The 21836-nt window shown below is 35.6% G+C and overlaps 3 protein-coding genes across 6 annotated transcripts in view; all 3 read left to right on the forward strand.

Moving 5' to 3' along the window:
* LOC110091947 (pre-mRNA-splicing factor ATP-dependent RNA helicase DEAH1) overlaps positions 1–5392 on the forward strand; it is a gene marked incomplete at its 5' end in the record, with an annotated part of 21461 nt that extends 16069 nt beyond the window's left edge. The window contains 1 exon segment of the mRNA XM_020816259.2: positions 4990–5392.
* Positions 1–21836, forward strand: part of LOC110091939 (malonate--CoA ligase) — a gene marked incomplete at its 3' end in the record, with an annotated part of 47521 nt that overhangs the window by 988 nt on the left and 24697 nt on the right. Inside the window, 12 exon segments of the mRNA XM_028697035.1 lie at positions 342–405; positions 513–592; positions 711–778; positions 880–883; positions 1151–1208; positions 1321–1386; positions 1579–1647; positions 3906–4040; positions 4747–4819; positions 4899–4919; positions 7886–7900; positions 7903–8012. Of these exon segments, the coding sequence (XP_028552868.1) occupies positions 342–405; positions 513–592; positions 711–778; positions 880–883; positions 1151–1208; positions 1321–1386; positions 1579–1647; positions 3906–4040; positions 4747–4819; positions 4899–4919; positions 7886–7900; positions 7903–8012 (763 nt within the window).
* LOC110091949 (pre-mRNA-splicing factor ATP-dependent RNA helicase DEAH1-like) lies at positions 296–5877 on the forward strand. 4 transcript variants are annotated; one of them, XM_020816263.2, is made up of 9 exons: positions 296–405; positions 513–592; positions 711–778; positions 884–941; positions 1151–1208; positions 1321–1386; positions 1579–1647; positions 4747–4819; positions 4899–5056. In XM_020816263.2, exons 1-9 carry the CDS (start codon positions 307–309, stop codon positions 4946–4948), a joined length of 621 nt encoding a protein of 206 aa, XP_020671922.2. In that variant the 5' UTR covers positions 296–306; the 3' UTR covers positions 4949–5056. The 4 variants fall into 4 exon arrangements, with proteins under 4 accessions (XP_020671922.2, XP_020671920.2, XP_020671921.2 ...); XM_020816261.2 differs by having other exon boundaries at positions 4747–5056; XM_020816262.2 differs by lacking the exons at positions 4747–4819; positions 4899–5056 and adding an exon at positions 4108–4740.

Here is a 21836-nt window from a genome sequence, read left to right on the forward strand (position 1 = left end):
AATTAGCGGAAGAAGATGCTCCACACTAGAGAAGAGATCACCACTAGGAAGAATGAACCTAAAATCTTCGTTGATGGAAGGGTGGCCGGCGGTGGATGGATGGGTGGACGTCCCACGATCACCCACTACATGATTTGTTTCTTTATATATGTGACATTACATGATTTGATATTGTAAATTAGAAACTTTGAAATTCCAACGTTTTTAAGAGCATATCCTGGAGCTATAACACACATTAAGTTGTTAAAAGTAGATTCAAGGGAATTGGTGTTTCATGTTAATTAGTTTGAATAAGCTCCAGAATGAATGAACATTTTTGTTCATACAATATTTGTCTGCAGGTACAAGAAAAAGATTTATGAACTGGCAAAGGAGCACATGGATGATTCTGACAAAATTGAGGAGGTATTTTTTTGTCCATCTATTGAGAAAGTTCTTGTGAAAGTTTATTGTCAAATTTTTTTTCTTATGGTTTGTTTTCAGTTAACTCATCATCTATAAAACATTTTCAGTATAGGATGCCAGAAGCATATGATAAAGAGGGAGGTGTAAATCAGGAGAAAAGGTTTGCTGTAGCCATGCAAAGATACAGGTATTTAATCCTGTAGTTGCTTTAGTCATCTGTTAACATGTAATATGATAGTTCAGGACATGTGATTCTTATTATTGGAGCTAGCGCAATATTCCTGACAATAAATTTTTTTACTTAGGGACTCTCGTTCTTCTGATAAGATGAACCCATTCGCTGAACTGGAGGCATGGGAGGAACATCAAATTGGTACTATTTATTTATTATTCATTAGATCTTGATGCTATCACGTTAAGTAATTGCTTTTAGCGTAGACTTGATTTTTTTCCATTTCTTTTCTGTTTTTTTAGGCAGGTAAAGCTTCTTTAAGATATGGCTCAAAGAATAAAAAGCTATCATCAGATGATTATCAGTTAGTATAAATATCTTTTTATGTGCTTATTGGCAATTTGATGAGATGTGAATTTCTACAAATCCGTATTTGATTCTTATGTGTCTCTTATCTTGGAGCATACGAAATCCTTTGTGAAATATTTTAACCATTGTGAGCTATACTTATCAAAATATTTTGTTTATAGCCAAAAGATTTCTATATTAATGCTGCTTGAAATGTACATCCAGATATGTATTTGAAGATGGGATTGATTTCATTAAGGCGTCAGTTTTAGATGGAACTCAGGCATGTGAACCAAAATAAGTTTCATGCTTCAGTGATTAAGATTTAATTCATGTAAGAGATTGTTAAACTGGTATACTTTAGTTTTAACTTCGAATATTTCCTTCTTTTATAGCATGAAGATGAGATGGCCGAGGAACCAAACGATTCAGCAGCAAAAACCATGTTAGAAAAGTTGCAGGTGCTGTAATTCAAAATCCTGATTTATTTTTCCTGATCCTTTTATTTTATGTTTTGGTAATTGTGGTGTTCTTTTATTTGCATCTAGTTTTGATGGAGGTTAGGTAATTTTTCATCCATGAACTTTATTTTATAGTAATTATTTTTCCTGCTTTTTTGAAGTGTATTGATTTATTTATGAACGGATGTACAGGAAGAAAGAAAATCTCTGCCAATATATCCTTATCGAGAGGAACTTCTCAAGGCTATTAATGACCACCAGGTTTGCTGAACTTTTGTTTTTAAATCATTTTTTGAATTTATAAGAAATGTGCTCTCGAGAACATATTAAATCTTCCCTTCAAAATGTTTGAAGAGATTTTTTTTGCAACTTTTCAAATATTTGTTTGAACATGTTTCATATATAGGTTTTGCTAGATATTTAATCGAGTTTAACTGGAACCAATAAATCTTGAGCTTTCCAGCCTTTGAAATCTTCATTTCATCCAATATTTCATAGTTTTACATAATTAATTAAGGATCAAGTCATCATTAAAATATGACAAAGCACCATTTACATGTTTTTCATGTTGTAGATACAATTAAAAAATATGGGAGTAGTGAAAGAACACCAAAACCAAAATATTAGCTCATTGCTGCTCTCCCGGGCCCACGTGGCATTTTCTTTGATGAAGTTGAAAAGAGCAGAGAAGGTTAGAAAATGCAAAAAGAATTTTAAATAAAAGCAAGAGAAAGCAGAGTGTTATCCAATTAATCTTCAATATCTTTCAACTGGTAATAGTGGAAAGCAATTTCAACCAGTCAGTTTGGCTTCAACTCAGTAACCTGCACAAGGTTATAAGGAGAGTTCTATCATAGTAATTCATGATAAATTAAACAATAATTTATGAGTGCACAAAGTATCGTTAAGTACCTGTCGCATATACTCTTTGGTGGTAAGCACAAATTCATGGTAAATAACCCAGCGAGGCAATTCCTATAGGAAAGAGAAGAAAAGTCGTCTTCAAAGTACATATAAATTCAAATGCACGCTAGTTTTCTTATCCAGAATTTTCTAACTTGAAGTGCAAAATATAGAATATAACATAAATGAAAGCAGATGGACATGCTAGGGTGCTTAGTGTTCTTCTGCGGGTGACATAGGCTTCGTTTATGATGGCTTTTTTATTACTTCTTAAATTATAAATTTTGTACTAAAAAGCTACTTTAAGTAGTAAAAAAGCCATCCAAAATGAAGCCTTCGATGTTTTATTCTTTTTTTTCTCTAAACAGAAATACAAAAAATAAACGTTATGGAGTAAGAAAGGACTTATAAGAATGCAAGGAAGGTTGCTTGCTTGTGCCAGGCCGGAGCTTGGATGTATGTGAACTGTTTGTGGATTCTTAACAGTTCGGTACGCACCAGTCTTTTGGAGCCTTGCAGCATGATGAAAAAATCCTGAAAAGAGCTTTGATGTCACTAATTATGCGTAAGAAATAGATAAAGATATCAACATAACAAAAATAGATTTTATGCCTGATGTTATAGCCTTCTTGATTGCATCCAAATTGGAAGAATTTGAAACAATCTCAATCTTAACTTTTTTCAAGAGACCTTCTAGCTGGTCTCTGATATCTCTGGCTCGTTTCATAATGCGGACCTGATTTTAATTTCAAGTTAAAAGTTATCAAAGAGATCATCTTCTAAAGCCACATTGTAATTCAAAAATAGGGTATTATTCTAATGATCAGATTGGCAGAATAATTTAACAATAACTTGAAAAAAAAATCCCGATGTAAGTAAGGCTACTTAATGAGCTTTTGTCATTGTTAAAAAACGCCACATTTACTCGAACATGTATTTTTATCTGAGGGTAGCACATCATACTTTAAAGTTGAAAGATAATGTCACAAAGCATAAGCAGTCACATGATTCAGCTGATCATGTTAAACCTGCACCAAGTTTTTCAGCATGGAAAAAAAAGTCAACTATCCCAAAACAACATCTAGAATTCGACATATAAGGTTATATGTCACCACTAGCAAAGAGTTTAATACTCTGGCATTATAATTGGTTATGAAACTTTATTATGATATCACCATAAACCGCCTCATATTCAAGTAAGCTTTAGGTTGAAACATGATCAATGTTGAGCTTTAAATCTAGATCCTATGCCAACAATTAGCAATTAAGATTGTAACAGTAGTCTAAAAAGATTAAATGAAGTGTTTTACGTAATTTTATTATTGAGAGATAAAGTACAGTTGTCAAACCTAGCTTTTCTCTCTACCTATAATAGACTTCTCTCTCTCAGGATTTCGTTCTGAGTCCATAACAATAAAAAATGAAATCCAGGCATATTCCATTACCATTGCTCCAATGCTCTCTCAAGTCTATAACAACAAAAAATAAAATTGAGGCCTATTCCATTATCATCGCTCTAACACCAAGTGTTGAAGGAATAATACTCTATTTTTGAATTACAAGGTGGTTTTAGAAGATGCTCTCTTTGATAACTTTTAACTTCAAATTAAAATCAGGTTCGCAGTATGAAACGAGTCAGAGATATCAGAGACCAGCTAGAAGGTCTCTTGGAAAAAGTTGAGATTGAGATTGTTTCAAATTCTTCCAATTTGGATGCAATCAAGAATGCTATAACATCAGGCATAAAATCTGTTTTTGTTATGTTTATATCTTTATCCATTTCTTACGCATAATTAGTGACTTCAAAGCTCTTTTCAGGATTTTTTTATCATGCTGCAAGGCTCCAAAAGGCTGTTGCGTACCGAACTGTTAAGAATCCACAAACAATTCACATACATCCAAGCTCCGGCCTGGCACAAGCAAGCAACCTTCCTTGCATTCTTATAAGTCCTTTCTTATTCCATAACGTTTATTTTTGTATTTACATTTTACGTTTAGAGAAAAAAATAGAATAAAGCATCAAAGGTTTCATTTGGGATGGCTTTTTTACTGCTTAAAGTAATTTTTTAGTACAAAATTTTTAATTTTAAGCTAAAAAGCTGTTTTAAGAAGTAATAAAAAAATTATCCCAAACGAAGCCTAAGTCAGCTGCATAAGTAAACTAAGCACCCTAGCGTTTTCATCTGCTTTCATTTATGTTATATTATATATTTTGCACTTCAAGTTAGAAAACTCTGGATAAGAAAACTAGCGTGCATTTGAATTTAGATGTACTTTGAAGACAACTTTTGTTCTCTTTCCTATATGAATTACCTCGCTGGGTTATTTACCATGAACTTATGCTTACCACCAAAGAGTATATGCGATAGGTACTTAACGATACTTTGTGCACTCATAAATTATTGTTAAATTTATCATGAATTACTATGATTGAACTCTCCTTATAACCTTGTGCAGGTTACTGAGTTGAAGCCAGACTGGTTGGTTGAAATTGCTCCCCACTATTACCAGTTGAAAGATATTGAAGATTGTATGGATAACACATCTGCTTTCTCTTGCTTTTATTTAAAATTCTTTTTGCATTTTCTAAACTTCTATGCTCTTTTCAGCTTCATCAAAGAAAATGCTACGTGGGCCCGGGAGAGCAGCAATGAGCTAATATTTTTGTTTTGGTGTTCTTTCGCTACTCCCATATGATATCAGTTGTACATACCGGTTTTGCAAACTAATCTAGAACAGAAAAAGGAAAAAAAGAAGATTTTCTTTCCCCCTGGGTTTATTATTATAAGGGTAACTAATTTCCTCCTAAAAAATCAATTTTGCCCTCCTAAAAAATCAATTTTGCCCCTCTAAAAAGCCTTTTTTCCCCTACCTACCATTGATGATGTCCTCTTTACATTTGAGCCATTTGATTCTTAAAGCTTGATTCATCTCTACCATAGATTGCATTTTGAACTTTATCCTCTCACATTGTATATATATTATCTATTTTTTAATTGTTATGAAAATGGGTAGTAACAAAGGCTCGTTTTTCTATGCAATAACTTTTGTATAGAAATACTTTTTGAAAGTGACATAATTAGTGCAAAAAAATATGTAGGATTTGATTTGATCTTTAGATTAAGCTTCACATGGTTCACATGTTGTCCTCCACCTTATGGAATCATCTTACTTGCTTATATGGATTTTCTGTACTGAAATTACATATAAAAATAAAAAGTGTATGGAGACCATCTTTTATGTACACACAAATTTTATTTTTATTTTAATTAGTGTAGTAAAACATTGTGTTAATTAGTATTTACTTCTTTTAGGGCATTAGGAGATCAAGGGTAAGTTGGGAGTAGTTTGAATAGATAGTCGATGTTGATTTGGGCATTTGAATGTCTTAATGACATCAGAATTTGATAATCTTGGGCTCGTTGAATTCATTTCGTTGAGCCGCTCGATTTAACTATAAGCATGTCACATTTAGAAATGTTTGGTCATCCAATTTATGGTTTGAACTTTTTCAAATGCTCTTCAGGTCTTTGATTTGGATCCAATTCGGCTCTGAGATGTTCAGTTTGATTGTAAGTTTGCTGAAATCGGAGTTCAGATTGTTCCATATTTAATTTCGGAAGATCGCAACTTGATTTTGCCTCAATATTCATGCCCGATCAAGATAATTTTTTTGATGATATATCAATTAAATTATCTTAACGTTGATCAGATCAACTATTTCAATCAACCAGTCAACATAAATACTATTAATCTTTGCTTAATTTTGAGACCCCAATAATGGTGACAATTTTCTAATACAATAAGGATATTTGGCAGCCTTTAGAAATCAAATTTAATTTAAAAATGATTTAATAAATCTTATTGATCGGAAAATTCATCCGTTCAAATATGAATTTGGAGATAACATTAAATTTTTTAATTAAATTTAGAATCTTTTGAATTCTATTTTTAACATGTTTTATAGTCAAATTGATCATATTATTGAAGGTAACTTAATGACACAAAATGTGATCTGATATGAGTCTAATTGAGCCTAAATCAAATATTTGAAATATATTTTAAAACTAAAATTAAAGGATCACAATCTTCGAATCTATGTGCTTATAATTAATTTGAGCATCTCGACGAGTTGAATCAAATGAGCCTAAGACTATTCAATTATGAATCAAGTACGACACTTAAGTGTTGAATGAATTATTTATGATCAAAGGGCTTGATATGAGCTGTCCAATGAAGTATTATTGAACTTTGGCCAAATTTATCAATTTATTATTTTAAGAAAATCATAAATTTCTTCAATCTCAATATGAAGTGGACTGTGTGTTGGGCGATGCCTTGGAGGTTTGAAGGATTTTAGTATTTTACTAGACACTTGATACCCATGATCATCGTCAGCAACAACCATCCTTGATTGCAATGACAGAGTTGTCATAGTCTGACCAATATTACTTTTATGATAATCTAAATACTATCATCGAATTGTTTTCATTCGACTATAATATTCTGACAATCGTTGTCTAATTTGTTGCGTCCTGGAACATTCGTGATAGTAGAGAAATATAAAGTTTAACATTCATGCTTTGTATGAAGATCCAACACACAGAAAGATAAGAGAGATGGTGGAAAAGTCATAAGAGACACTAAGATTTTTATATGAAAAATCCTAAAAAGGGAAAAAAGCATGAGGTCTTGCCAAGTTGAATTGATTCTACTAGTGTTTATTGTTGATTTTAAAAGAGACTCTTCATTTGGGGGAAGGTCTTGGCTTGATGTAGAAAATACTTATCATATAGAGTGCATTACATTGTGGGAGTTGGAAGAATATGATAGTATAAGAGTTTGTTCTCAAGAGAGTTGATTTGTTCATTTGGTTGATAGGATCGTAGTCAGACGACGGTGGTTGAAGGGATTGTAGTTGACTTGCGACGAAGGTCATAGGGATTTTAGTCAGTGGGCGATGAAGGTTCGATGGACTGTAGTTGGCTAGTGACAGAGGTTGGGGGGATTATAGTCAGAGAGACCATAATCGGCAGGAGATGAACGTCGGAAGGACCATAGTCAGCAGGCGACTATGGTCAGACTGGTGTGTCGATGCTGGCAGTTGGGCAGAGGTTTGGTGGCTGTCAGCAGAGGTTCAATGATGGTTGGCGGCCGGGCTGAGGTCCGGCTATAATCGGCGGACATGCGGTGGTTCGATAGCGGACAACGAATCATCAATGGTCTGGGGATGGTCGGTGGCTGTCATACCCCAGGTGTGGAACCAAGTATTAATAAATTTAATTATAATATTCCAATATTTTCTTTTAAATATTCTCATTGATTTTATTTTTAGCTTCTCAAGTTTTTTAATATAAATTCTAGGGTCACTCGGAATCCTTTTTTTATTGTATGCATGCGAGATTTTGCGCAGAGCTAGGACATAAAATTATCTCACAGTAAATTTCCTAACAAATAATATTAATAAATTTAAATTTAATAATTCTAGAAAACTTAAATCATAATTTTTTATATAATAAATATCAAATTTAATTGAATCTTAATAAATTATTTAACAAATACTTAAAAATTTAATTTTAAATAGAAACACGTATAGGAATTGTCGCTAAGCCTTTGCAGAATTTGTTGCTGGGGTTCTTGGCACTTGGCTCATTGGTGGAGTTGCTGTTCCACTTGCACTGAGTTATCCAGAGACAGAACTATTACATGTGATGAATGATTCGGTATGTGTTTCTTTCTCCTATTTTTATTTTCATTTATCTTTCTAATGTTCCATGTTTTTGCTTTTGCTTCTCCGAAGATTGAAGAAGCGCAGGTTTTCATAAGAACAGTTTTTCTTGTTTTTATGATACCTTCATACTGAGACAATGATGTACATACTATATTTTCTTCAAGGTAGGTTGGTCTTCAAAAATTTAATATTAGAATTTGTGCATCATACTTGATTGAGTCCATAGATCCCTCAATTTATTGAATTGCGTAACTTTATTGATTCATTGGAAAGAAACATGCCACAAACAGTCTGTGAACTTGCATTTGTGTGTAATATGTGATATGCACATTCATCCAGTGCATTTTTCTTATTGCAATATTTTTTACTGTTCTTCAACTCAGCCATTCCTTCTTCAATTCTTCCGAATGCGGTTGTAATGATCCATCTATTTCTTGTTTTGATTTCACAGTTCTTATAGGTTGTTTTAAAATAAAATCTGCTATGTCTGGGATGGGAATGTGGCTATATATATATTTTTTTATAATCTCGACTATGGCTGTAGAGTTGAAATACATGTAAACAATTTTTATGGGTTGTTTTAGCTTTAGCTAAATTGTTCTTCCGGTCCATCTCTATTTACCGAATGGTTTGTCTCATTGCAACTTAATTCCATCAAGCATTCCCATTTTAATGCATGACATGAACTGTGGCCTTTTCACATCTTGACCGGGCAGCGGTTAGGCTTTCACTTGAATTTTAGAGTTATAATTTGGGATGTTGCACGGGATAAGCTATACCATCAAACTTTGAAGGTTTGATGTGACAATTGCATATCTTGAAATATTTTTCATCAAAGTAGAGAAGCTCAGGTGTTAGTTGGGTTGCTCATACAATAATTTGATTTAGCTGGTGCATGTTTATATAGAATGAAACGACTACAACTTTGTGTAAGTGCCCTGATTAACCTTTATATCTCATAGAAATTTTTACTGCTCTCAGGTTTAGGTTCCAAGAAATTTACCAAGATTTCTTCATGTGTTTTGTTTACTTAACTCATTCTTTGAATTGGGCTGTTGGAGCCAGATGAACGGTGCATTCGCTTTATTAACCCTATATCGAAGTTTAAAGATCTAAAATATTTCCTAAATTAGATAAGAATTCAACGTGCACAATGTGCAGTGGAAGACCTATGCTAATTTCCCATGTATGTAGTTTTTTTGGTAAAATTTTAAACAAAAGGTTCTTCATATCATACAAGAAGATAACCCTGTGCATTGTATGTGGGATTAAAAATTTTATTATTTGCAATTTTTTTTTATATACAGATTGAATGTAATACAACAACAATAACAACATCAAGCTTTTATCCCATGTGGGGTTGGCTACATGAATCATTCTTCTCTATTGTGTCCTATTAAGAGTCAAATTCTCATTTAAATCTAATTAAAAAAAAGTCATTTTTACTATTTTCTAACCAAATTTAGGCCTAAATCAATATTTCTTAACATATGCTGAATCTAATACATCTACTCTCCTAACCAGGTCATCAGAAGGTTGGCATTTTATGTGTCCAAACCATCTAATGCGGCTCTCTCCAGGGGTGTAAACGAGTCAAGCCGTGCTCGAGTCACTCCTAGCTTAACCTTGAGCTTGATTAATTCATTGAGTTTGAGCTTGAACTTGAGCTTTATTCAATGAGTTCGAGCCGGCTTTACGACCCTGCTCATTATTATGAAAAGAGAAAATAATTATAATTTAAACAATTATTATAATAAAATGGCAAAAAGAATGAGAAATTATTTAAAATAATAATAAAGAATAACTTAATATAAAGAAATGAACATAACTTTCATACATTTTCAACAATTTTGTACTTAAAATCTTGAATCCTAATATATTTTAAGTTTATTTTTTAAATGAGCTAGCTCGTGAGCTAACAAGTCGAGTCGGGGTTGGCTCAAACTTGGCTCGTTAGCTCATCGAGCTGGGCTCATAGCCATTTATTGAGCCAAGCCCGAGTTGACTCACGAGTCAGCTTGACTCACACCTCTATCTCTCTCTAATCTTATCTATGACTTAGAGCTACTCCAACTTTTTAACGTATAAACTCATTTCATATTCTATCTCTAAGTGTGAAGCCACTCATTCACCTAAGCATTCTCATTTCTGCAACACTTATATGTATAATTTGTATTTATATAATATAAAAACAAATTTTATTAGTTTTTGAATAATAAATGATATACCATGAATTTATAGATGAAATTTTATAATGCAATTTTTGTATATAATTTATAGGTATAAATTGTATCTAAACCTAGAACATAAATTAAAAATTATTCATATCAAATTTATAAACTTATATGTAAAGTAATTTTATAATAAAAATGAATTAAATTTAATGATAAAATATGTTCGAATTTAAAATTATAGGATATATTATTTATGTATGAATATTATTTGTTTTTAGCCCCAAATTTATTTTATTTCATAATTATATCATTATTATGCTATTTAGATGACATTTAAATAATTTTCATATTTATCACGTCATTCGGTTCAACTCCGGTTCGATCAACTTGAACTACCGAATTGTGAGTCTCTCCTTCCGATTCATTGTTCGGTTCGGTTTTCACAACCTTGTTATTTAGCATTACTTGTACCTAGCATGAGCCCGCTCTCTGATACTTGAGCTGTTCCTGCATATAGGTTGCTAGTTCGCTCACTCTTGCCACTTGCATCATTGCCAAACTCACGCACGCGACCCACTGTACCAAGGCTCTTAGCCTCGCAGTCCCTTCCCTTTATTGATCTTGACCTCAACAATACATTGCTAGCAACACTCCTCTCTATCGATCTCTAGTATGCCAATCTATCAAACCATCGAGTTTCTCTCTTCCTACACCCCATTTGATGGTCCCTTCCCAAGTCCGATGCTAGAGACTCCCCTCTTCGACTTGCATGATTGCAGCTTTAGCAAAATCCTTCGATACACCCCAGACGATAGTCCCTCACAAGTCCAAGCTAGAGACTTACCCTCTTTGACTTACATGATTACAACTTTAGCAAAAGCCTTCGAACATATCCCCATTTCCATAACACCTCTTCATCACCAAATTCATGCTCCTAGCCAATCTCAATTACTCAATCCGTCATCTTCACCATCAACTAACTCATGTTTCCACCTCACAACAACAACTCTCAAAACACTAGCGACTAACTTCTTCCATTGTTGTTCATGGTAGTGCGAACATCGACTAGTACCACCTTCTCTATTTTCTTTTTTTCACTCCATTCTCTTTGCCCTCTTTCCCACTCTCTGCCATAAGGCCCATAACCTTCTCTCTCAAAAAAAAAAAAAAAAGTAAAAAAGAGAGGAAAAAATAGAAAAGGTAAAGCAAAAACTAAGGAATTCAAATAAAAAAGGAGAGATAAAAAAAACTAGTGGATTTCGCCATCATCGGTTGCCTTGTTCACAAGATATAATGCAAAACCTAAAAAATTAAGTACTCGTGTTGTTTTTTTCAATGTGGCAGTGAAAATACAAAATAATTATTGATGTGTGTTGTTCTAATATAACAGAGAAATTTGTGCTTAAATACTCGTGCACGTAGTGCTAACGCGGTTGAGAAATCTTGTGTATTTTATTGCGCAAGTGATAAAGGCTTATATGTGTTTTTTTAGGCATTGTGGATATGAAGATCCCTTGGTCTTGGTGTCTCATAATTTTGTTCATACGCACTTTTTTAAGAATGGTGAGGATATCTAGCACTATTTGTTGAAGCCCCTACGTGGGCTAGATGTCAAGGTTAGCCAAATTTTAAGTGAAACAAACTTGCAAAAGATTTAGAGTAAAGCGAAAAGAATTTTTGGTCTGAAATGCAACATATAATGAAAGTGATGAGGACATCCGACTTTGGAGAGTCTACCAGAGGCGTGGCCGTCAATCTACGGCCACGATTACACCGCTTTACTTTTGATTATCATTGTATTAGACTTATTACTGACGTATTAATTTATTATGTTTATGAGTTTTATTGTACATTTTCTTTTATGCCCTCACTTGAGGGCCTAATCATGTGTATGCCCTAGGGGCAAGTTGGTCTTTTGTTTTTTGTTTTTTGTTTTTTTTTCTTCATTTTATTAGCTATTTAAAGCCTCCTTTGAGGGGGATGATGAATGATATTATGAAATTTCTGCATTTACGTGTTTTAGAGAGCTTGAGAGTTCTTGGAGAGATTGAAGTTCCTAGGTGAGGGCATTGCAATACCAACCAATTGCAGGAAGCGTTCGGATGCATGGTCGACTTCGTCGCTCCCCATCCTCCCCTCCTCTTCCCCCTCACCGGCCAAATACCCTCCTCCCTCTCTTGGCTGCACCACACCCTCCTCCCTCTAGTCGCCGGCTACCTAAATCCCTCTCTCCCTCTCTCAGCCGTACCCCACCACCACCACGTCCTACCCGACCACCCCATTTCCCACCTCCAAGCTGCTAAACTCCAACCCTAACCCTAACCTAGCTGCCGAACTCCTTCCCCTCCCCTTGCCTCCAAAATTCAAATCCCTAGTTAACACTTTTGATGTAGACAAAGGGGGGGTCAACCCATGTCCAAAATAATATGAATTTTGGCTTCCCTTGAGTTTATATGCTCAATCAAAATTAAGCTGAAATTTTAGCTCATTTATGAGTTAGTCTTTAGTTTACTTATTGAACTAAGGGTTAGCTCATTATTAGCTATAATTTTAGCTCATAGTTATCTTTTTATTTAATGTAATTTTATGCTTTTTATGTTTTAGTTATTGTTGTCTCTTGGAATTCCAAACCGGCCAAATTTTAAGTGAAACAAACTTGCAAAAGATTTAGAGTAAAAGCGAAGGAGTTTTAGGTCTGAAATGCAACATAGAATGAAAGTTAACGAAGTGTAAAATTGCAAAGCAAGAACAAAAATTAAAGTCTTGAATGCAATACATGTGATGAAAAGGGAACAAAATTGAGCGTGAAAATGAATTTGAAATGGACTTATAGGGAAGCTTTAAGGAACACGACATCTCACCAATGAGCAAGGACAAATCCCCCTTTCACTCTTAGAACACTCGAACAGTACACACAAGAGATCAAATGAGCTTGAATGATGCAATGAATACAAAACACTTTTTCTATTTAAAGAAGATGATTTGATTCTCCATGAAACCCGCTTAAAAATTTTTTTCATGTGGATAAAAACTATGATATCTCAAAAATTGCATTAGATAAGAACTTAATGATCTGGATGACTAATTGCTTTCATGAAGAATATATATTAACTCATATTTCCTGGTCGTTTATACAAAAGATTCCTATATTGTTTTCACGTTCTTGTCCTTTGCCATCTCTGTTTTTGTTCAAAGAATAGGTAGCTTAACACAATAGATGAAAGAATAGAAGGGAGCCAACCAATCATATGGGTATTTTGTTGGTTAGGGATGCATTACCATGAAACCTCCATGCCTATTTGTGTGCATCCCTAGAGTCAGCACATCATCAATTTGCTTGATATGGGGGTTTTTGAGAATTTTCTGAAGTTTTTTAAGATAATCATAGATTTTTAAGCAAAATCAACTGATAGAATTTTTTAAAAGGCTCTAGATAAGTTTATTTCATCTTAAGATTGATGACCCAAATTTCACATCTAATAAACTGTTTGATGAGGACATCCATAGGAGATTTCGACACACCTACCATCGGAGGGGTCGTCGAGCGACGGTCACGATTCATAGTCTCTATTTCTGATATTTTATTTTTATTCATGTCATTTATATTTTATGTTTTCCACTTGTACCCCTATGAGGAAGTTATTGCATATTGTAGCCCAAGGGCAATGTCGTCTTTATGGTTTTTATTTTTCGGATGACCTATATAAAGGCTTAGTCATTGTATTTGGAGTTTAGTTGATGAATAAAAATTTCTTTTGTTTTATGATCTCTTAGTGAGTTCTTGAGTGAAATCCCAAGATCTCTTAGTGAGTTCTTGAGGAAGAGAGTTTTAATTGATTCCCTCTTCTCTCCTTCCTCCTCCCACGATTTTCCCCACCTCACCCCCTTTTTCGCCGCCCCAAACAGCACCTGCCTCCCCATCTTGCCGCCGGCCTGCAGTCAAACCACCTGCCGGCCAGCAGCCCACCGACCACCCGCTGGCCCCCATCTTGCCGCCGACCCCCCTCTAGCTCTCCCTTTCGAATTTCGAATTCTCCTCCCTTAATTGCTTTCCTAATTAAGCCATATTAATTTTGGAAAGTTAATTAAAAGGAGTTACACCTATTTGAAATTCAAATTCAATTTCCCTCTTATTTTCATTTGATTTTGGGAGTTACTTAAGTCAATCAATTCTGAAATTTAAATTCAGATTTGATTAGATTTAATTAATCCATTGTGGTCCCCACTTGTTTAATTCCCAAGCCCTCTCACCATTATACATGGCCGGCCACTCCCCTCTCACTCTCTCCTATTAATCCTCCTTTAATACACCCTTAACTCTTTCCTTCCTAGATTAATTTCAAATTTGAAATTCTGAATCTGAAATTAACTCTCCATATTTTTATGGAAATCTGAATTAAAATTCAGATTTCAGTTTCTTGGCCCATAGCCTCTCCCGCCCCCCATCCTATTCCCAAATCGTGACTCCCTTTTCTTCCCAAACCCACGGCTCAGCTTGCCCAAGCCCATACCGCCGGCTTCCTCCCTCTTCCCCCTTGTGGTGTTTCTTTCTCTTCCGGAAAGGATGCATGGCGGATCCTGAGATTGATAGCGGATTGGTATTCGACGTCTACGGAGACATCCATATCACCCGTTCACCGTTCTTCGACATGGGGTTTGGCTCCGAAGATACTGTTGAAGACTGTTTGAATCGCATCCTTCTTACTCTTGTGGACGTCATAGACGAGCAATTCCAAGACTACGATTGGACCATCAACGGACATCCACCCGCTTCCCCACCTCCACCTCCACCTCCGTCGACTCCCTCGCCATCACTACGGATCGTCGGCGCCGTCTACCTTGGAGTGTTTTCGTTTCTTCTATGGTTCTTCTTCCTCCGACATCCCTAGACGTAGAAGAGTGACTTTGAGCCTCAAGATTTCGTTTCTTGTATGGTTCTTCTTCCTCCGACAACCCTAGACGTAGAAGAGTGACTTTGAGCCTCAAGGTGAGACGATCGCTTTGTTAACCGTCGGATTCAAGTTGACTAATCATTTCATTACTTTTGTTTAAGTTGTTATTTTAAAGAACTTGCAAATTTAGTTGTGATGGATTGCCTAAGCATTGTTTACTTCTAAGATCTTTCTTGAGTTTTCAATTTTGAGAAGCTTTAAAATTATTTTTATCATTGATCTAACAAACTTTATTAATCTCTAAGAAAATAATTCCTGGTTTCACATCACTGTTGATCTTGACTAATGAATCGATTTAAATCCCATCAAAGAATTGCTTTAGATTAAGATTGACTACTCAAAATTTTCTTTTTCTTTTTTTGTCTTTCCAATATTGTCCATAAGCTGGGGTGATGGGTCGAGGTATCTACCTAGTTAGCAAAATATATTGTGATCATGGATGTTATGTGTTTCCTTGCCACCGTGCTTTGCCCTAATGAGCACTTCATATCTTTTTGTCAACTAAGGCATTATTTACGCTACTAAAGCTATGAGATGTTGATGTAAGTTGTTTACTAACCGCCTCTTACCTATCCTTCTATTGTTAGCACATGTTATTCAGTCTGGGGTCTTTAGTTGAGAAAGTATGATGTAGATCGTATGCATGGAACAAGAACTGCTTGGGGTTTTAATATAAGATTATTAAAACTTTGCTAGTTACAGATTTAGTGCTTACCCAAATTAGGTTCTCGGAATCATCAATTATAGACTATGTAAAGCATGCGGTTACAACTAGGATAACATGGTACTCTCAAATGAACAACATAAAATAAATAAGCGATGTTATGGTTAAGAAACAAGAATCCACAGTTAACAAATAGATTTCTTCACCTTGGGTCCCTCACTCACTTTCTTGTTGGTGGCACTTTTAATGGAGGAAGATTGAGAGCAACCGAGCGATGCCACTAGGAGACAAATGGCGCCCAAAGTGTAGTCCGTTGGAGAGGTAGCCGGTGGCTGGTAGTCCACGGGATGACTTGTGAGCATCCAACGTCCGGGAAGAATTTGCTCCTCGATGGAAGGTACTAGCGTGAACAAGATGCGATTTAAGTAATCCTCCACGGAAGAATCCACGTCAAAGTTTACGTCGAAGAAAGGGGATTCAAGGACGTTGGTTCGTCCTTCAAATCAGCAATCCCCTTAGCCTCAATAGTCTGGACAACAACCTGGAATAGCTATGGAATTCTGGACGGCAACGGAAACCTTTGGGTTGAGAGATAATGTGTAGATATGCCCGCAGAAATCTGTGGACAGCAATCTGGCCATCATGGAGGGAGATGGGAATGGGATGACCGGCTAGAGCAGGGAGGGGGAGCAAGGCTTTGGGCCAGATTTGGGCTCCGTAGTTAGGAAGCCAAGGAGGGAAATTCTGAAATGTATTTCAGATTTGGTGAATTAGGAATTAGGAGGGAGTTTGAATTTCAAACCCCAAGTAATTAAGGAGAGTAAAGGGGTGGCTGATTTGGGGGAGGAGGGTCCGGCTGACTAAGTGAGCATTAATGGGTGATTGGAGGCATGATTGGGAGATTTAAATGGGAATTAATGGGGAGCCCATTAATAGTGGCCGGCGGCATTGAGAGGGAGGGAGAGGGGATTAGGGAGAAACTAATTGCTTTCCAAACAAGTTGAGGTCAAATAAGAGGGAAATTAATAATTCCACTCTAAAAGAAATTTGAATTGGATTGAAATTCGAAATCTTTCCTTATTTGGACTTTTGCAATTATGGAAAGTTTTTGGATTTCAAACTTGCTAACTTCTCCCTTTATTGCAAGAACCCAAATTAGGGAGTCATTATGATGATTGAAATCATCATAATGATGTGGGAGGTGAAAGGGGGCCGGCGGTCAAGGGGAAACATGGAGGTTTAGCGTTGGATTGAGATGGCCACTAGCTTAGGCCGGTGGGCGAGGCTCCTTAGTTAAAATCCGGCGGCTATGGGAGAAGGAAGAATAAGAAAATTTGATAGAAACCAAGAGCTCCACCAAGGGGCTATTGGGTATTGCTTTAAGCCTCTCCTAGGCTAATCCTCAGTCGAGAACTCACAAAGAGAACTCTAGAACTCACAAAGAGATCCAAAACCAAAGTTGAAATTTCATATCAATTTTCATCATCTCATACAATGCATGAGGCCTCCTATAAATAGGCCAAAATGAAACAAAAACTAAAAGACATAAATGCCCCGGGGCTACAATATCAAATGACCATCTATAAGGGTAAAACAGTAAAAACTGAAAAATAAAATAAGCTACTACATAAAATGACTCAAAATAAAACTCTTGATCGTGGCCGTCGATCTCCGGCGTCTCCGATAGTACACGTGTCGAAATCGCTGACGATGTCCTCATCAAAGTAACTTAGCTATGGCCATACGCAACCACCAACATTGTTGATTGTAGGACTAAATATCAAGATTGCTTCTTGTCACCCCTTGTGCCCTCAATTGTGCTTAAAGTGGTGTCTGTGACAGCTGAAATGAAGTTTAATCGAGTCGTAAGGTATTATTTCAGTTCCTTTAACTAGATTATGATTTGTGAAGTTCAACTGTTATATATCACATACCGTAAGCATATTGAAATAAGACAATCAATGATGTAGAACAGAGGGGGGTAATAAAAATTAAAGATCTAATATTACATCTCAGATTTTCCTTAATTAATAGATTTGAATTTTGAGATTCAAACAAGAAAAGAAGGAAAGGGAAGAGAGGAATTAATTATCTCCTTAATTGGGGCCTTTAATTAGGAAGGAAATCATTTGGACAGAGGGGAGAGAGGGGCGGCCAAAGTAGGAAGGAGGAAAGATGTTCACATTCGATGTATGTGAGCCATAGCACTAAATATGATGGGGTAATTAAATTTGAAATTAATTTCAGATTTGGAGGGACTTCCTAAATTAGATCTATTGATTAGGAAAGGGATTTGAAATTCAAATGAATTTGGATTCAAATTAGAAACTTTCCAAGTTAATAAAATATTAATTTAGGTAGGTGATGAAGAGGCTATTTTGAATTTAAAAATTCAAACTTGTGCATGAAGAGGGAAAGGTCTAAATTCAATGTATGTGGGCCCTTGACTTAAATTAGGAATTGAAATCAAATCTCTATTTTAATTTCAGATTTGGTTTAAATAAAGAGGTTTCCTAAATTAGTTTATCAATAAGGAAATTGTTTTAAATTCAAATATTAATTTGAATTTAAGTAGGAAACTTTCATAATCAATAAGGGGCTATTTTAGGAAAGTGAATAAGGGGAATTTGAATTTTGAATTTCAAAATTCATGGGAGTTGGAGGGGGGGCGACAACAATGGGCTTTGGAGGGCGGCTAGTGGCTATGGGTGGGGAGGGCTCGGTTAGGGAAGAAGGCGAGGGGAAGATTGAGGAGAGCAGGCCGGCGGGTGTTGGGAGATGGGGAGGTGGCCAGAGGTATGAGGGAAAGGTAGAGGGGAAAAGGGAGGGGGCTGACTAGGGTGTAGGGCTAGGGGTAGGAAGAAAAACTTAGAAATTCTGATTTTTTTTTTTTTAGAATTTTCTAAGAGAGGAAGAGGGAATAATTTAAACTCCAAACTATCCCAAAAAGTAGCTCTAGGGGCCGGCGGTTTAGGAGGGGTTTATGGGGCTTTTAATTGGAATTAGGGAATAGATTGGGGAGGGAAAAAGAAAGGGGAAGGGGGGCCGACCATATGAGGAGGAAGGGAAAGAGATAGGAAAAGAAGATAAACCGTGAGCCCGGATACAACTTGCGACTGACGGGTGATGCAATGCCCTCACCTAGGGACTTCAACCACGAGCCCCCGAACACATCCTATGGCTGGTGGGTATTTCGTTGCCCTCACATAGGATCTTCCACTCTCCTAAGAACTCCTATAGCTCTCAAGAACAAATTGTAGAAACAATTTTTTTATTAATCCATCATTGTCTAATACAAGAGCAAGAGCCTCTATATATAGACCTTAAAAGAAACTAAAAGACAACTTTGCCCCTTGGGCTTACATAAGACAAGACCCTTAAGTTAGGATAAAAAGGAAAAATGCGTAATTAAATAAAAAAATACAATTAATAAACTAAGATAAAAATGGAGGATCTATGCAGTTGATCTTTGTCTCATCCTTTGATTAACGTCTACCGTCGGATGCCCACATCAATCAAAGCCTTAAAACAATTTTTGATTTGATAAATGAAACATTGAGAAATAAATGATTGTGGCATCTCATGCTCTTAGAGAGTAAATTAAACCATTTATTAGTTCATGTGTTGTGCCTTATTTAACCCACACTATGCTTATATTAGTAATATATCTTGAGAATAAAAGTAATGGAGAACATTCATTTGATAAAGACCTTTCTTCTAATGCAGTGGTGGTAGTTACATCTCCTTCTGATTTGTTGTGTGTATAAAATTCAAATCAACTTTAGATTGTACCTTGGAATTAGTGCGTTATCGTTTAGCTAGCATAATGGTTGAGAATGGCCCCAAAGCCTACATACAGAACCAGTGATCCAGGCTCAATTCAGATTTTGTTTTTGATCATCATCCTGTTGCTGGATATTGTTGATCTAGATTCTCTATTTGTTGGAAAAAATAAGAAAAATATATCATTACTCTGTAAAATATACTAGGCTTCAAGTGGGACATTATTAATGAGGATTCTTGTCTTATTATTATTATTTTTTTCTGAAAGTTGACTCATTGACCACTTGTTGGCCTTGTCAATATGTTTTATTTTTGAGTAAAAGTTTAAAATAGTCCCCCGGCTATTAATAAATGTTCAATTTAGTTCCAAAATTTAGCATTGCCTCATTTTAGTGCCCCGACCATTGAAAATTGAGCCAATTGGTCTCAAAGCCTAAAGGCGTTAAAGTTAATTCCAAAAGTTAAATAGGAGGGAAGCAGGACGTATAGCAAGAAACATTGAGCAGGTATTTTACTTTAATGCCCCCAAGAAATGAACCTTTCCGGCTCTCTCCATTAATTTTAAATGGTTAGGGACCAAATTAGCTCAATTTCTAATAGTCGATAGACTAAAATAGGGCAATACAAAATTTTGGGACTAAATTGGACATTTATTGATAGTCGGGGGACTATTTTGAGCTTTTTACTCTTTTATTTTTTGTTCTTTTTTTCATGTGACAATGTTATACAATTGCTTTGAGTTGTGCTCTTTTCATTCTATTGATAAAATTTGATTTGCGGTAAAAAAGTGGCATAAAAAAAAGCTTTAACGTGTTAGACTGGTATTTTGATTTCATTTAATTTTTTGAACTTAATAAGTTTTTTGTAGGTGTATCTCTGTGGATATGAATTTGTAATGGATACAAATAACTTTGAACCCAGTGATGTATCTGTGCTTCTTATACATTAGTGCTCATATAAAACATGATATCATGCCTAAGAGGCATGTTTCGCATAAGTTTTTGTGTTCATTGCTTAAATTTCGGAGTTTTTACCAGCCGCAGGATGGGTCCGGGCTCATGACTTGAAGTCCCTTGGAGAAGGGCAAAGCATCACCCGTCAGTCTTCGAAAGAGTCCAAGGCTCGCGGTTTTTTATCTTCTATCTTTTGTTTTTATTTTTGTTTTTGTTCCTTCTTATTGTTCCTAGTTTTCATCTTCATCCTCTACCTATGTCCACCTTCATCTTCTCCATCTCCAAGCAGTCGTCTCCATTTCCACCAAACCACCGGCCATGGCTCCCTAGCCGCCGGCCTCATCCCCACTTCTACGTCTCCTTGAAATTTCCTAATTAGGTTGATGATTTAATTGGGATGATCAAAGATTACAAATCCGTTTGAATTTGAATTCGAAATCTTTCCTAATTTGATTGTTCTATTTTAGGAAAGTATTCGAATGACATCCTTTTGAATATTTTATTCCTTGGGATTTTAATTTGAAACTTTCCTAATTTCAAAACCTAAATTAGGAAGGCCAAATTGACTCCACAAGTTGCTCCCCCATCCTATGCTAGCCGCCGGCCTCATCCTTTTCTCCTCTCTCCTTGGATTTCCTAATTTGGGGTGCATGATATTAGGACTTAATTTGAAATTCAAATTGTTTAAAATTTGAAATTTAATTTTCTTTCCTAATTTAGTTCACCTATTTTGGAAAGTGCTTAATTGAAATCAATTTGAATTTTAAATTCAAATTGGATTTGATTTAATACTTTCTTAATTCGCAAAACTAAATTAGGAAGCCTTAATTCTCCCCATTAATTTCTCTCTAGCCTATGCCTGCCACCGGTCCCCTCTATTAAATCCACTTGGATTTATTACCTAAAATCCCTTATCCCTCATGGAAAGAATCCAAAATCATCCACCTCACCTGGCCGAACTTCTTGCCTAAGCATCCCTTCATTAAATCTTGCCAAAAAAACTCATTATTATCAATTGAAATTTGATAGGAAACACTTGAATTCCCAAGTGTTTCTCACCAAAATCAGTAAAATTTCAGCAGTAAACTGCTGTCCACAGCAACCACACAGCAGCCAAACAGCAGGAAACAGGGAAAACGTAGAGAAAAACACAAGTAGAAGCTTGTATTTCACTAGAAGAAGAAAACATCAAAGATACAATTGATCCTCAATTCGAGAGGAGGATCGATCTCTCCCAAATCTCTAGACGCCGTTAGAGCCCAAAGAAAACCTAAATCTAAGAGATCTCAA

The sequence above is a fragment of the Dendrobium catenatum genome, unplaced genomic scaffold (genome assembly GCF_001605985.2).
Source record: "Dendrobium catenatum unplaced genomic scaffold, ASM160598v2 fragScaff_scaffold_8, whole genome shotgun sequence".
NCBI lineage: Eukaryota > Viridiplantae > Streptophyta > Magnoliopsida > Asparagales > Orchidaceae > Dendrobium > Dendrobium catenatum.